Source organism: Entelurus aequoreus, linkage group LG05, assembly GCF_033978785.1.
Source record: "Entelurus aequoreus isolate RoL-2023_Sb linkage group LG05, RoL_Eaeq_v1.1, whole genome shotgun sequence".
In the NCBI taxonomy this organism is placed as follows: domain Eukaryota; kingdom Metazoa; phylum Chordata; class Actinopteri; order Syngnathiformes; family Syngnathidae; genus Entelurus; species Entelurus aequoreus.
Genome location: NC_084735.1, coordinates 42,821,187 through 42,839,044, shown reverse-complemented (window position 1 = coordinate 42,839,044; position 17,858 = coordinate 42,821,187). Strand labels below are relative to the sequence as shown.

The 17,858-nt window shown below is 39.7% G+C and overlaps 1 protein-coding gene across 5 annotated transcripts in view; it reads left to right on the top strand.

The window, feature by feature from the left end:
* Positions 1-554: 554 nt before the first annotated feature.
* The window catches only part of ammecr1 (AMMECR nuclear protein 1), a 59,155-nt gene continuing 41,851 nt past the window's right edge, over positions 555-17,858 (top strand). For 3 of the 5 annotated variants that reach the window (XR_009826266.1, XR_009826267.1, XM_062048136.1), the window contains exon 1: positions 555-1,914. Coding sequence is in view for 2 of the 5 variants with exons in the window: in XM_062048136.1 (XP_061904120.1) it covers positions 1,439-1,914 (476 nt within the window). In the remaining 3 variants the exon portion in view is untranslated. The remainder of the gene's footprint in view (positions 1,915-17,858) is intronic. The other 2 variants (XR_009826268.1, XM_062048135.1) reach the window with 2 other exon arrangements.

Sequence of the window (17,858 nt, the reverse complement as noted above, 5' to 3'; positions counted from 1 at the left end):
TTAATAAAATAATCTAATGGAAATTTGATAATAATAATTTGGGGATAATCTGTCTTTATTTATTATTTAATTTAATTTGAACACACATTAAATAAATGAATAATCAATTAAGTTCTTATTAATAAATAGTTAAGTAAATTGTGATTCACATAATGAGGTTATTAAGATCGTCTCAGGGTAACATAATAGTTCAGGTAAATTTGTTCTATTATTTATTTTAATTTGTAAAAAAAATAAAATAAAATAACTTAATTTGTAACACAAATAAAATAAAAATAATAAATACATAACCACTGAAGTTCTCATGAATAGTTATTTAATTCGTAACATAAGATACATAATCAATCTCATGGTAATGTGGTAATAATAATAATTCTGGGATATCAAATGTATTGTTCGTACTGTTCTGTAAAAGTAGTAATTTCCTGTAAATGATCAATAAAGAACTAATTTGGTGTCGTCACCAGCGTGGTTTGGATCGATCCCACAGTCACGGGTACGCACGCGCGCTGGAGGAACACACGTCAACAAAACACCCACCCCAAAAAAACAAAAAAACTTTGCGCATTATATACGTAGAGAGGGGGACGCAATGTATTTTCCTGAATCCGGTTCCGACGTGGCAACGACACAGTACGGACCGACCGAGCACAGGGCTCTCCTACCCGAACGGTAGCAGCCGAGAGACGGCCTGTGCGGGGCGGAAGATTTCTCACGGCTGACGGATGAGAAAGCGCTTCGTTATGCACCCTCTCATACAGGATGGCAGCCTCTAAGCAAAGCTTTACCGCAAACTTTCCGCTCGGCGTTTGACGCGGGTGTGTGTATTGTTATTGTGCTTCTACCGAGTCAGGATCCAAGAGCATATATATATACCGTGATGCAGGTGCAAACTGTGGGCTAAATGTTCCTGAAATGTCTCGCTTTGCGCCGACGCGGTCCATTGTGCCATGGCAGCCCTGCATTGACAGATGCCATTTTAAGTCTGCGTGGTCCCGCCGTCCGGAATCGCAGCAAAGTGTTGTGTAATTGACAAGTTGTAGCAACACAAGCTGGTGGAACGGGAATGAGCGTCCATGGCACTTTATGGGTTTGAGGCTTCCCGTTGAAGAGGCAGCTTCACATCTGGACCGCCCGGCTTCTACCAACCGCGGCCTGCTCGGATGAACTTATTTGTTAATTGGCAACAGCCTCGAAGGGTGTCGTGTTAGCCGAGGGAGAATATACTTTAAAAAAATGGTGGCGTCAGCTATAGCTCGTCACGCATATTAAAGCAACGCCAGCGTGACACTGCAGTCTTCTCGCCTCATCGCCCACGTCGACGTTCAAAGGGGGGAAATAAGAGTAAAAGTGGAGTATTGTCCGCCATACGTGTCAACGCAGTGGGATTTCTACGTGTGGTCGGCGTTCACCCCCCACCCTTCCCGCGGTGACGGTTATGGGTCGGAAGCGGTGTGTAGGTGCAGATTGTTCCAAGATGGCGGCCGGGTGCTGCGGGGTGAAGAAGCAGAAGCTGTCGGGATCGCCCGGGTCGGGGGGTCCCGGCGGGGTGGGGGCGGGAAGCGGGGTGGCAGGAACCGGACATTGTGGATCGGAGTTGGGGATTGGCTCCTCCGCGACGGTTGCTGGAGCGGCGAGCGTGAGCAGGGCGAACGGCCTGGGGGGACCCGGGGGTAACGTTAGCGGCGGTGGTAGTAATAGTAGCGGTGGCAGCTGTGGACCAAGCACTCTGTCTCCAGCCCCGGCCGGTTACACTTCCTCCGGTCTCTCCCCGAATCTCAGCCCTGGATTGGGAAGTGGAGGCAGAAAAATGGTTGTATCAGCGGAGATGTGCTGCTTCTGCTTTGACGTGCTTTATTGCCATCTATACGGATACCAACCTCCGAGAACACCCAGGTTTACAAACGATCCCTAGTAAGTAAAGAACTTCATGTCTTGATGTTGTGCTTTTGCTGCATGTTCTAAGAAGAAATAAGGCATTTAACCACTTCATAACTTTGCCACCGGAGTTAATACACCAAACTGTTACAATTCTAGGAATATTGCTTTGTCTAATAATTTTAATGTGAAAATCCCTCCATTGTGGTTTAATTTGGTTGGTTGGAATTTGGGGCCTTGTCGGAGATAACCGTACTGACAGCACTGGCCTACTGTACCTCAAAGTAACCGTCTTTTTACAATCATTTGACATTTAATCGAATCACGCAAATTCAGCACGGCCTCTCGTCTTTTATTTAGACTATTTTCACATTTCGGGAAGAATTAACTATAGTACAATTTAAACGCGGAAGATCTGTGGCTAACGTTAGCTAAGCCGTGCTTGCTATTAGCTATTATTAGCTTACCCCCACAAATAGGGTGGAAATTATAATTTATGTGCCTTCATACAACCCCCCTTTGAGCAAAACACACACAAAACACTTAATGATGAAATATTGTATAGTATGTTTGATGTTAGCTTTCGTGCTCATTAATCCCGTTAAATCTACACTCAATGAACTCCATATTGCTACATTCTACACTCAATGAACTCTATTGCTACAGTCAAAGCTTGGCTAGCTCAATGCAAACTTTAACCTGGTAAAGAAGCCACATATTAGATTATCACTACCCAACTGGTAACAAATGTATTAAAAGTCCCAAATATGGTTTATTGATTTTCAAACTAATAACGTACACAAGCCAACAAAAATGCTTCTTGTCAAGCTATCTCCATATCTTGAATAAATGCCTGTATTGTGAGTTAACCGTGCATATGTATTAGTGTTACTGGTACTTTTATTGTATGATCATATAGCCTTCCAATCCCTCTAAAACACTTTCAAAACCCTCCAGCAGCAGTTCTGTATGCACAATGCAAGCCTGTATATAATGTAGTAACAGACACGTTCATAACAATACTTAATATGTTCAATGTTTACTGTATTTTGATTATTTTCATCATTCATCCGCGCATTGATTTCTGTTTCCATAGCAGCGCACGTCTCACTTCTGGCAACATGTGTGTTCCTACTTCCGGAATCAAACACAAGTGTGTTTTCTAATCATGGCAAACTTGACAACAAAGTTGACTATTCTTGGACAAATGAGGATTTAAAACCTTACACGTTTGTAGCTAAATATACTGCTGCTTGTAGAAACGAGCATGAAGGAAGAGCGAGACATTGGAGCAGACGGAAGCCGGGAGAGGGTGATGAAAGATATATTGACGCTATAAAACTGCTATAAGTATGGAACTTGGAACCAAGCTATTTCTACTAAATGATAAATAAATGATAAATGGGTTGTACTTGTATAGCGCTTTTCTACCTTCAAGGTACTCAAAGCGCTTTGACAGTATTTCCACATTTACCCATTCACACACACATACACACACTGATGGCGGGAGCTGCCATGCAAGGCGCTAACCAGCAGCCATCAGAGGCAAAGGGTGAAGTGTCTTGCCCAAGGACACAACGGACGTGACTAGGAAGGTAGAAGGTGGGAATTGAACCCCAGTAACCAGCAACACTCCGATTGCTGGCACAGCGACTCTACCAACTTCGCCACGCCGTCCCTAAAATGGATTGCTTAGCCAAAATCAATAGGAAACGTCCCCGGCTAGTTGGACCAAACGAACAACTGTCCATCGAGTGAGTCCCTTTTAATATCGATCATGATACACGCAGCACGCCATGCGTGTTATTACAACTACATTACATACGCTGTCTGGCTAGCTCAGCTGTGTACAAACAAAACATGAAATGTGGGCTAATAGTTTACAGATGCTGCAATATGATTGGTCATGTTTTTCAGTCAGTACAAATTGGTGTCGTACTCTGTGTTGTGCACTACAAACTCAAACGCGTTTTGTGTTGTGGAAGCTAACTTATCTCGTTGTAGTTATCTTTTACGGCTAATACCGAAGCACGGCAATGTGTTACTACCATAAACAGAAAATTCCTAGCGCCAACACTGATAGAAAAAGTGTTCCTCAGTGGTCGCTCTTACAATAACAATGTCGCTACAGCTTGGTTATTATACGGGTTAAGGAACGTAAATGAAGTATTGTTGACGGTTTTTGAATGCATTTTTAAAGTGATTTAGAGGTACAATAGATTACCATTAGCTGCATTGCTAGCCACTGAGAACGAGCCAATTTTTATATGTTAAAAAGCAAAGAAAAACAACTTTTGTCTTCTTGTCTTTCAGTGAACGATAGGCAGAATTCCAAAAAAAAGTGAAGTTCCTCTTCAAGCTTACTATGGAGATGGGATATTTTTTGTCCATAACACAACACTCTCTGACTGAGACATTTGACCCCACCTTGTTGAAAGATTGTAATCTGATATGTTCCAAGATTATTTGCATCCGCATTCAAGCACGCAATTGTCCTTAAAAACAGGATTAGGAGCAAACAACGTCAAAGGCATGGTGTAATGTTGAATCATTGTTGAATCCGCGGTCCTATTGTTAATTTTGTGGTATATGTCAGACATAACTGAATGTCATACATACACATTCAGTGTTAATGTCGCTTGTCAAGTAGCGCTTATGTCAATTATTCAAGTGTATTGTACAGTACAAGCTATCCAAAATTGGGAATTACTGTAGTGTATACATTGTTGTTTTTGTGCCTGACCATTTCAGATACCTACAATTGTTATATAAATAAACAATGGTAGCTGCTACCAACTACTTTTCACATTCCTTATAAAAATACTTCTCACAACCATGCGAGTGTGACTAACTTTACCTTTTCATGAATGGAAAATCTAGCGACTCCCCACAAATGAAAGACCGCAGAACAAACGTTTCCATGTGTCAGTAGTTGTGCCAGATAGAATTTGCTCTTCTATCCCAGTGGCCACTGTAAGAACCAACTTCCAAATGGAACATAATGTCCTCTTTGGAATCATGTTAAGTGCGTCATTGCATGACAATGTTTGGGCTGGAATGGTGGAATTCCATGTTGCCAATGTCTGTCACCAGTCAAGCAGGACTGTACAGTGCGTGTCATTTGATTGTATTTGTGACTCAAAATAGGTTGTGCGTGTATTAAAAAAAAAAGACACATGCGAATACAGATTTTAACCCTTTAATTTGCATTTTGCAAAGTTGATCAAACTAGAGAAAAAATTTGTGCATTTTTAAAGCATTTACGAAATAAACTTTAATCATAACCAAATGGACTAGTGATTTACGTGGACATGTCACTGATCACTGCAGCGCTCACTGTGCGTGCCCCTCTTCTTTCATGCACACTCAAAGTTTGCAAACACGGAAGAAACAACGTCTTAGTTGAAGAAACTGGTCAGTTAAAGCAGTGTTAATTTTGTTGACAAAAATGTTTCGTCAATGATCTATTTTCCCTTGAAGAAATTTGAACGATAACAAATAGAAACAAATGCACGCTGACTAAACCAATGACAATTTTGTCAACGAATAAAAACGAGACGAAAATGTTGACAGTGACAAAATCCAATTATATTTAATTTCGTCTTTAAACGGGTAAGACAACATATCCAATCACTGTTTTATGTGGGAGAGGGGCGGGTGGAAAAGCACAAAGTGTATCCAATCAGAACTAGCGTCTTTGGAAGGGACACTGTTTTAATTTTTTACGCGGAAAGCAAGAATCAATGCAAGACCATCAATACAATATGTCTTGTACACCAGGAAGAAAGAGAACACAAGACATATGGACACACTTCAGCTTTGCCGCGTTAAATAACAAAACAACTTGTAAACCCCGTGGCTCGAATTTCCTAGGCAAAAACAACCAACTTGAAGCGCCATCTGCAGACTAACCATTGGGACAAAGCTAAGATTTGTACTGAATTACGGTTACTATTAAAGACGGTGGTGCAGGAGCAAGACCGCTTATTATACCACATGTCCGAAAATAAATACTGACTTAAAAACAAACTGCTTTTGTAGTAGGCCATGATACCTTGATCAGCTGAAACGAGCTTACCCGCGAGTACATATACATGTACAATGCCCTTTAATCAATGTTCAGCTGATGTTCTGTTTAGCTATTAATTGCACAACTTGACAACACAAAAGAGCAGATTTGTAATTTTTCAAGCTAATACACAAAGAAAGATGTCAGACATAAACACAGTATGTTAGTTTTATAACACTGGTTCTTTTATTTACACGGAACAGTGGCTAAGACGCCAGATATTATGCACAATCAGTGTATTTATGCACAATATAAAATAAAACAAGTTTGTTTCTTTATAGTGTAGTTTTACAAAACAGTTTGTTTCTTTATATGACCATAAAACTATGCACACATATTTTCATGCACAGTGTTCTATAGTTCGTAAAAAAAGATCAATGATCTTTTGGTTTGGTCATAATTGTCTAAATCAGTGGTTCTGAAACTTACGTAGTAGGCCTAAGTATTCATTAAAAACTAGGCAAAGTTTTTTTTTAACAATTATATTTAATATATTTGGCCGCCGTAACATATACACACAGTTTGAACAGTAAAACTGTGTTTGAATATAGGAAAATAAAACACTGTACTTTAATCAAGTGATTCTTTGGCGTACCACTAGATAGAGCCCACGCACCACTAGTGGTACAGGTACTACAGTTTAAGAATCACTGGTCTAAATAGTAGGACCCACATAATACAATGTACACATCATATTTTAATGATGGAACAGGAAATAGTTATGTTATTGAACATAATAGTTAAAATATGATTTCTCTTAAGCTATGCACTCCATATTGCCAACAGTTCATGTACACAAGTTTGTGTACGTAACACTGTACAATAGCAGTTCTCATTACATTCTTTTTAAGATTTGAGCATCAAATACATTTTTATGTTCCATTTCCATTATTTCTTGTAATTAGATAAATACAATTATTTTGACTTAAGTGTACACACTGCACATAATTTAATTTTACACTCCGCTCAGAGAAAGTGAATACATTGTACCCCGCCATGCACCAAGCTCTACTCATGTTAGCGACAGTGCTTTACTGTGTTTGAAGGTTGCACTAGGCCTTTTATGATGGCATTGTGTTTACAATTAGTACACCTGTGTACTTTGAATGTTAATGAAATGTTGATATTTAAGACAATTCATATTGCTCCTAATTTTTTTCTGTGCTACTAAAATTTTTCTGTGCTACTAATTAAAAAAAAATAGTAGTACTGGTGCTACTAGTGAAAAAACTAAGCGTACACCCCTGTCAAGTGATACTCCCATATGAATACCCATCCATCCATTTTCTACCGCTTATTCCCTTCGGGTCGCGGGGGGCGCTGGAGCCTATCTCAGCTACAATCGGGCGGAAGGCGGGGTACACCCTGGACAAGTCGCCATCTCATCGCAGGGCCAACACAGACAGACAGACAACATTCACATTCACACACTAGGGCCAATTTAGTGTTGCCAATCAACCTATCCCCAGGTGCATGTCTTTGGAGGTGGGAGGAAGCCAGAGTACCCGGAGGGAACCCACGCAGTCACGGGGAGAACATGCAAACTCCACACAGAAAGATCCCGAGGCCGGGATTGAACTCACGACTACTAGGGAACCCACGCAGTCACGGGGAGAACATGCAAACTCCACACAGAAAGATCCCGAGGCCGGGATTGAACTCACGACTACTCAGGACCTTCGTATTGTGAGGCAGACGCACTAACCCCTCTTCCACCGTGCTGCCCCCCATATGAATACAATTCTGTTTAATAAGATATTACTGTGTACTTTATTATCATAAAATGATAGACTGGGAATTATTAATTTTCCCAAAAACTGCTTATAGTAACTGTGGTGTTTTTCCATTGATCCTCCAATGGGAATTCTATTTGACTGCTTAGTTTTTATGTGTAATCTTCAAGGCTGAACGTTCTCTGTTGCTCTAATGGATTCCTGTCAGTTGGAACATTTTGTGAAAGAATAATGTATTACCAATAAATAGAAATTCTCACTCTGTCCTCTTGCCATAGGACAGAGTGATGGCTGCAATCTACGATCATTTTAATATTTGACTAGTCAAACGATTTTGACAATTTTTGAGTTGGACATTGAGTCCACAGCTTGATTACAATTTTTTTCAAAACCTATTCCAGTAAATCTTATTCTAACAAAATAACTGTTAATTTCTGATACATAGGGGTGTAACAGTACGTGTATTTGTATTGAACCGTTTGGGTATGGGTCTTTTGGTTCGGTTCTGAGGTGTACCGAACGAGTTTGCACACAAACATATTAAATAGCCGCCTAAGCTAAAGTCTTAACAAGCTGCTCCGCTTTCTGCGTCTGTGTCTGTCAGTACTCTACACAGCACCCAGCATTGTCCCACCCACACAACCATCTGATTGGTTACACGCAGAACGGTAACAGCCAATCAGCAGTGCATATTCAGAGCGGTAACAGCCAGTCAGCAGTGCGTATTCAGAGCGCATGGAGTCAGTCCTCCAGCATTGTGATGAGCAGGTAGGCGTTTAGCAGGTAAGCATCAGGCAGCGGACTCTCCCCAAATTATAATAAACACCTACCAGTCAACTACTAGTAACATCACTATGAGCCCGTTGACCTTCTAGAAACCTAAACGGCAGCTCAGCTCGCTCACAGTCCTGGCTTGAGGTGAAGGCTAAATCGCTTTTAGCGTAACGTTAGCTCATTTTGCGGTGTGTGTGTGTTACGGACAGCAAAGCCCTGTCTGTCTGTTATTTCACTTTACCTTTTTCTGTGTTGATTGAGCTGTGTTGAAGCAGCAAAATAGGACATTATGTTAAATGAAGTGTTTCTGTCTCTGATAGTTGATATAATAATGTAACTGCATCATTAAGCCTACATGAACTCCATGGTGTTCAAGGATGAATAGTTTCTTCTATTGCTATTGTAATATTTTTAAGCTATAATTGCATTAATCATTAGTAATGGAGCAGCCTAGTTTTGAATGGCAGGGTCCCTGCTATCACATGTTGATAAAAATATAACATTTACATAATAAAAATCAACTACAGGCTTCCTAAGTTTTGTAATAAATTAAGCATGTTAGTTGACTTGAAACTGTTCAATTTTGCACTTTTTATATGTAGAAGAAAAGTTTTGTCATTGTATTTAATCTGAGCAACAACTTGAGGCAGTTTAATGTTGATTAACGTGGGCAAAATTATTATAGTGTTTCCAATGTTAAAAAGATAAAGCCATTGTTTACAAATTTGGTAAACAAATAACCAAAAAATGTATATTTTGTTGTTTTCTTACTGTACCGAAAATGAACCGAACCGTGACCTCTAAACCGAGGTACATACCGAACCGAAATTTTTGTGTACCGTTACACCCCTACTGATACATAAATGGTTTTACTTGATTACACAAATTACATTCACACTGAAAAATACATTAACAAAGTGCAAGACATGTCTCGTAAACTAGACATTCAGTAGAAAAAGTATGTGTATACATTACTGTTAGGATTATTGAGCTGCAATTATTTACTTAGCAAAAGTGTCAACATGAACATTCCTGGCCGTCATCCATCCATCTCCTTCCGCTTATCCAAGGTCAGGTAGTGGGGGCAGACAAGCCCATACTTCCCTCTCCTCAGCCACTTCATCTAGCTTCTCCCAGGGGATTCTGAGGCATTCCCAGGCCAGATGGGAGACATAGTCCCCCCCCAACGTGACCTCGGTTCCCCTTGGCCTCCTATCGTTTGGACGTGTCATAAACACCTCCCCAGGGTGGCGTACGTGGGGCACCCTGACCAGAGGCCCGAACCACCTCATCTGGCTCCTCTCGATGTGGAGGAGCCATGGCTTTACTCTGAGCTCCTCCCAAATGACAGAGCTTCTCACCCTATCTCTAAGGGAGAGCCCCGCCACCCGACGGAGGAAACTCATTTTGGCCGCCTCTACTCGTGATCTTGTCCTTTCGGTCACAACCCAAAGCTCATGACTATAGGTGAAGATAGGAACATATATCGACTGGTAAATTGAGAGCCTCTGCTTTCCGGCTCAGCTTCGTCATTATGACGGACCAATACAGTGTCCGCATGTCGATCTCACGATCCCCTCTTCCCTCATTCGTGAACAAGACCCCAAGGTACCTGAACTCCACCACTTGGGGCAAGATTTCCTCCTCAACCTGGAGATGTCGCTCCACCCTTTTCTGGGCGAGAACCATGGACTCGGACTTGGAGGTGCTGATTCTCATCCCAGTTGCTTCACACACTGCGGCGAATTGATCCATTGAGTAGGGCTGGGCGATATGGCCGAAAACTATATCACGGTATACGTTTTTTATATTGATCTATATAGATAATTATTGATACTTTTTATGACTTATTTAGGCCTGCCAATAAATACAGTAAAACAATTTCCCACTTGGTATTTATCAGTAGAGAAGATGTATGGTAGCCAGGTAGGACGAGCGCGGCTAATGTAGTAAAATAATTAAACTACATTTGAAGACACTAGTTGGCAGGTGTGTATAAGCTATTGAACACTACACAGACTAGGTTGAGAAGCTACTAATTAAACTGACACATTAGAAGTGTCAGGATGTTACTGCACGTCTGCATTAAAACCAAGAAAACTAAAGACAGGTTTCTGTTATTGAGTTGATATATTAAGATATTACACTTTCTTTTTTCACTACATGCAGTGAATCTACATCAAAACAGAAAGACAGCGCAACCACACTCGTGTTAGGAGAGTAGCGTATGTGTTTGTGTGCACCTTTAAGAATGGCACTGTGTACTGTTGAATAAGTGACGTCAGTGAGTGAGTGAGTGGAAGAGTAAAGAAAGCAAGCGGTAGCATGCAAGTGCATCTGTAGTGACTACTGGCGAATGTGTCCAGTTGTGTCCTGCAGAAATAAGGATAAAGCGACCAAATTGTCACTAGTCAGTGACCTTGTCATTCCGTCCAGAAAACTGAGCTTAGTAGATGTGAGGGACATAATCGAATTTTAGATGCATTGTGATTCGTACATGGACGATTATACAAATCTATTAGTAGATGTCAATAATTGATTAATGTATTGTAAATAAAGTGATGCAGACAGTTCTAAAATTTGGATGACTGCAGTGAGCCACCTCACCTAGAGATCCAACCAGCTCCTTTTATTATAGGGCACTTATGTTCCAGTTTTGCACACATTTCCATGTGATGGGAATTTCTTATTACAAATGCCCTGAAAATAAATATCAATATACATACATTTAGGATGCATCAATCGATTCTTAGTCAAATTGTAGCTCCTGAATCTTAATCCTAATCGAATCGTGAGGTGGCCAAAGATTCCCACCTCCAGAGCTTAGCAGACCCCTTGTCGGGTAAAGTGAAAGGTGTTACCCCTGATGAAAACATTGGTCCTGGAGGGAACGCCTCCCCTGCGCTCCTCGACTACCATCTGGGACTGGGAGCCGAACATCAGGAAAGGTGTAACACTTGGTAGTTGATACTGTTACGTGTTTGGCTGTTAGCGTGTCCCTCCCATTGGTTAGTAAATACTGTTAACTGATTGGCTGTTAGTGTGTCCCTCCCATTACTTAGTGACACTTCCTGTTTCCTTTTCGCTAGGTTCCCAAAGCGCGAGTGACTTCATGAAACGAATCTTGCTTCATTATTTCTGGATTCCTCTGACCAAATAATATACATTTTAGGGCTGCAACTAACGATTAATTTGATAATCGATTGATCTGTCGATTACTACTACAATTAATTGATTAATAATCGAATAAAAGAGACAAACTACATTTCTATCCTTTCCAGTATTTTATTGAAAAAACCCCAGCATACTGGCGCCATGTTCTTTCAACTTGCCAAATAAAACAAGGAAAATGTTACAAAAATGTACACTTTTGACACCCCTGCTATAGATAATAAAAAATAAAATCTGATAAATCTATGGATAAAAAGCAGAGCCTGATGACGCATGCGCGTTTATCACAACTCTCTCGCTCTCTCTGTCTCTGCCCCTCCCTCACGAATGCTGCTGCACGCACAATTTGTTTTGTTTTTAACCTTCTTAACCCTGAAAGTACATTGAAAATACACGCAACCCTAGCTCAAAATGCCGGACATTTGAGGCATTTAAGAAACCCCGCCCGGACAGCCCCGCAAAAGAGGACATGTCCGGTGAAAAGAGGACGTATGGTCAGGACCTAGCCATGCTAGCAGCGATCGGTTTCACCGGACATGTCCTCTTTTGCTAGCATGCTAGCAGCTAACGGGCTACGATAGACTGACCATACGTCCTCTTTTCACCGGACACGTCCTCTTTTGCGGAGCTGTCAGGGCGGGGTTTCTTAAATGCCTCAAATGTCCGGCATTTTGAGTATTGTTTACACAACGTGCAGTACGCTACTTAATATGTCCGTGTGGAAACTCATTCGGTACACCGCCGAACCGAAACCCCCGTACCGAAATGGTTCGATACAAATACACGTACCGTTACACCCCTATTATTTTGATTATTGTTTCTCAGCTGTTTGTAAATGTTGCAGTTTATAAATAAAGGTTAAAAAACAAAAAACAAACGTAGCCTCAGCGCATGCGCATAGCATAGATCCAACGAATCAATGACTAAATTAATCGCCAACTATTTTTATAATCTATTTTAATCGATTAGTTGTTGCAGCCCTAATAAATATATATAGAATATGCTATTGAACGCATATTATATTGATATTGAGTATGTGTATTGCAATATATATTGATATCGTATTATCACACCAGCCCTACCATTGAGAGCTGAAGAGCCTGGTCAGATGAAGCCAGACGGGCCATAGCATCTGCAAAAAGCATATACCTAATCCTGCAGCCATCAAACCGGATCCCGTCAACGGCCTGACTGCGTCTCGAAATTCTCTCCATAAAAGTTGTAAACAGAATTGGTGACAAAGGACAACCCTTCAGATTCCTCTGATTATAATCCTTTAAAATATCAATACAGAAAGTAAATTAGATATCAATACAAGCATGGAAAAAAAAATATTTAAAATTACAATAAATACTTAACAATAACCTATTTAAGGTAAAAAAAAAAAAAAAATGTAAGAAATGTTTAATAAAGTAACAAAATAGTGCAAAGTGTGAAAATGTAAACCTGGAGAAACCTGAGAACAAGTATTTGTAGGTTTAGTGACACAAAGGTATTTTATGCGGTAATTATTGTTTAAACATTATTAGACCAAATTTTATTTTAAATATAAACATTTATTATATTTTGTTATTTTAGTTATACAGTCCTGCACTTTAGTTCCTACCTTTTTCCATACATCCGAATAGGCAACGGACGTGTGTTAATAAGAAAAAATTAGCGCGGTGAAGGACGACCATCTGTTTAAGGCTGAAACGACGCGTCGACGTCATCGGTTATGTAAATACGTCGACGCCATTTTTGTGCGTCGACGCGTCGCATAATTACGTCACACTACCGTCATGGCGGAGCGCAAAGCAGACTGTGCGAGCGAGGGGAAAAACGCACGCCAAAAGTCGTCAAAAGTGTGGGAGTATTTCAATACACAGCCTAATAATGTTGTTGTATGCACACTGTGTCGAGCGGAAATGGCCTATCATAGCAGCACAACGGCTATGAACGAACATTTGAAAAGAAAACCATCAACTAGTCAATCGTCCGCGTTAGCATACGTTGTCATCATTACACAAAAACATGAATGTGTCATTTGTATCTGCTAGGGGTGTAACGGTATGTGTTTTGTATTGAACCGTTTCGGTACGGGGCTTTCGGTTCGGTACGGGGGTGTACCGAACGAGTTTCTAAGCTAAAGCTAACTTTAGCTGCTAAAGTGTTAACAAGTTGCTTTGCTCCTCTGCCTCTGTCTCAGCACGCAGCATTGTCCCACCCATACAACCATCTTGATTGGTACACACGCAGCATTGTCCCACCCACACAACCATCTGATTGGTATACACGAAGCATTATCAGCCAATCAGCAGTGCGTATTCATAGCGCATGTAGTCAGCGCTTCAGCGTCGAGCAGATAGGTGTTTAGCAGGTGAGCATCAGGCAGCGGACTCTCCCCAAATGATAATAAACACCTCCCAGTCAACTACTAGTAACATCACTATGAGCCCGTTGACCTACTAGAAACTTAAACTGCAGCTCAGCTCGCTCGCAGTCCTCGTTTGAGGTGAAGGCTAATTACCTCTCAGTTCCAGCCACATCGACCCCTTCTGAGCGCCTATTTTCAGCTGCTGGGAATATTGTAAACAAGAAAAGAAGCAAAGCAAGTAGACATGCTAACCTTTCTTCATTACAACTGTTAGTCACTCACTGGAATGAGTAGAATTGGTTATTGTGTACTGTGTTGGACTGGATGTTTATTTTGCACATTTTAAAAGCAATACTTAATGTTTACAGTGCTCCAGAATATTTAGATTGGCACTTTTTTGTATTGGATGTTTATCTTTATTTTTGCACATTTTAGCAAATAAGCAATACTTTCACTTTTGTTGAAATGTTTACACTGTTGTTACAGAATATTTCGTTTTGCACTTTTTTGTATTGGATGTTTATCTTTATTTTTGCACATTTTAAAGCAAAATAAGCAATACTTTTACTTTTGAAATGCTTATACTATTGCAGAATATTAAGATTTGCACTGGATGTTTACTTTTATATTTGCACATTAAAAAACAAATAAGCTACTTTTAATTTTGTTAAATGTTAAAAGTTTTAAATGTTTACATTGTTACAGAATATTTTGTCATGTTGTTGTCAATGTTGACTGAGTGGCCGTACTTTTTTTTTTGTAAATAAAAGCCATGCCTTTTGAAAAAACTGGCCTACTTTTATTTTTTCATCTTCATTTTAAATAAAATAAAATAAAAAATAATCGGTAAAAATCTATAGATTAATCGAAAAAAATAATCTATAGATTAACCGATTAATCGAAAAAAAATAATCTATAGATTAATCGATAGAAAAATAATCGTTAGCTGCAGCCTTACATCTGTTTGAAAAAAATAAAAAAAACTGCCATACTGTTTTATCCATTATTTCTTCGCTCTCTGCAGCACTGTTTTAATTTATTTCGCTCTGTACAAAAAATCGACAGCAACCAAAATTGATGGTTGATACTGTTACACGATTGGCTGTTCAGAGTGTCCTTCCATTTCACAACCACTTCCTGTTTGGCGAGCTTACCAGAATGCGAGTGCCTTTGTTCATGCAACCAACCAAGCTTTATTCTTAGTTTTTTTCCGACCCCCCTACCCCCCAAAAAAAATAGTTATCGATTATTTTACAGAACACTTTTTATATTGATATGATTACATGTCTATCACGATATATATTGATATTGTTTCATCGGCCCAGCCCTAGTTTTTCCTCTAGTAACTTATACAAGGTCATCTTATGGTCATATTATGGGTCATATTATGATTTTTTTCTACATGTAAAACACTTTGTTGTGGTCTACGTCAGTGTTTCTTAACCATAGGGCCAAGGGACCACCAAAAATATATTTCTCAGCAAAACATTTTTTTTTTCAGCTGTGGTCAGTATTTGCCACAGTGTTACTCAGTTGTAATACACTTTTCCACCGCTTGTGGCAGTAATGACTATTAAACAAACAGAAGAAGTCTAGAACTCATAGAGAAGTTTCTTAAACGCAAAAAATATGACTCAGGTGTTGAAGCTGTATTTTCATTTGCACCTTTTGATTGACAATTTATTTAAGAAAAAAAATAATTATTTAAGAAACATATTCATTATTAATTTTACCACAATAATATTGTATGTACATGTCATTTGAGTCCCTTGTTGTTATTTGGTTAGTACTTCTTTTTCTAATCAGCCTGACCTAATGTGTGACCTTATGTGTTAAATAATAATCCTTGTGATTAACACATGGTTTCATATAATTTGACAAGGTTGTAAACTGTAAGTAGGTTAGATATATTACTCATTATGATCATATTCAAGAGTAAAATTACTAATTCTGTGTTAATATTTGAGTGGGCTTCAGGGCCCCTCTGTAGTGGAAAAGTTGGGCCCCAAAGTCAAAAAGGTTAAGAACTCCTGGTCTCCATAACATGTTATGGTTTGGTCAATTTTGCATACATTCTGGTTTACAGACCGTCTTCAATTCGCTTTCAGTCAGTCTCTTCAGGATGCGCTGTATGTTGGTGGTCTTATTTACGAGTCTCCACTTTGACTGCGTCTTCTCTCCGCCAGCCGTGTTGTAGTTTTTAGCACTTTCATATTGAGTCTAATGACAGATAATACAATTGAACAATACGCTACTTTGTATTAGAAATGGCAACAGCGGAAGAGGCTTGTGCATTTACGAGCCAGTCTGCCCAACAACAAGCGGATGAATAAAAAAGGAGCTTATTGACTACATCATCAGACTACAGTGGTGGACTCTTGTAAAGCTGTGTGGGTAAATCTCTACCATATCTGGAGATATCCGCTGACATCACACTTGGGAAAACTTCACAAATTGGGAAAATTCCAAACGACACGTTTAGAGGAAGTACGAAGAAAGGCAGGATTGTTTTATAAATGTCTTTGCATTGCCTCCATGATTTGACTTCATATATAGATCCCAAATACACAAAAACAGGTACTAATAGGTAAGAAAAGTTGGTTTTCCATAATAGGTCCCTTTTAACTTAAAACACTAATTCATTGGTAAGACCAACAATAAATGGAGAAAAAACAATCCAAAAGATTGTATTTTCATTTGTCCTTGCATAAATGACTCAAAGAAATATCGGTCAGGTTTGGCCTAAAATCCATTTGGCGATATGCCATACAACTCAGGGTTCCTCCCAGATTGCCAATATACATGTGGAGGGGCGTGCCAATATGTCGTTATATATATATATACACACACACACACACACACACACACACACACACACACACACACACACACACACACACACACACACACACACACACACACACACACACACACACACACACACACACACTGTGTTTCCCCCAGAAAATTTGTTAGTTAAGGTGGTGTCTCTCCAGGGGGATGGGGGTGGGTAGGTGTAAGGAACAGCGTAACTCGGCCTGTCGCCATCACGTCTCCATCTCATCGCTGCCACCACAGCCTGGGGGGGGTGGGCAAAAGACGGCAAACTGTGGTGACATAGGCCGGCTTTGTCGCGTGAGGAAGCCTACAATTTTTGGTTGTTTTTTCCGCTCCATATGCTGAATGCCGATATAATATATATATATCTCGATATTTTTTCCGTAAAGTAAAAATAATACACAAAACAGTCCTAGTTACCTGAGAGACTAAGTATGTCATTATTATGACTTAGTAAGTCATTATTTTGACTTACTAATTTACTAAATCAAAATAATGACTTACTAAGTCAAAATAATGAGTTAATAAGTCAAATTAATGACTTACTGTAAGTAAGCATTTGAAAAAAAGAGTTAAAAGTGGGGCCACATGCTGATGACATGTGCTCAACTCATCATGCTTAATTTATTACAGCATTTGGGAAGCCTGTAGTTGATTTTTATTATGTAAATGTTATATTTTTATCAACATGTGATAGCAGGGACCCTGCTATTCAAAACTAGGCTGCTACATTACTAATGATTAATGTAACTATAGCTGAAAAAAATAGTACAATAGCAAAAGGAGAGACTATTCATCCCTGAACAACATGAAGTTCATGCAGGCTTTATGATGCAGTTACATTATTATATCAACTATCAGAGACAGCTTCAGGAAACTCTTAATTTAACATAATGTCCTTTTTTGCTGCTTCAACACAGTTCAATCAACACAGAAAAAGGTAAAGTGAAATAACTTAGTTGTTAACTGTAGTGCTTGTCTTTCTCTTAGACAGACAGGACTTTGCTGTCCGTAACACAAAGCGCTGCGGGAAACTGAT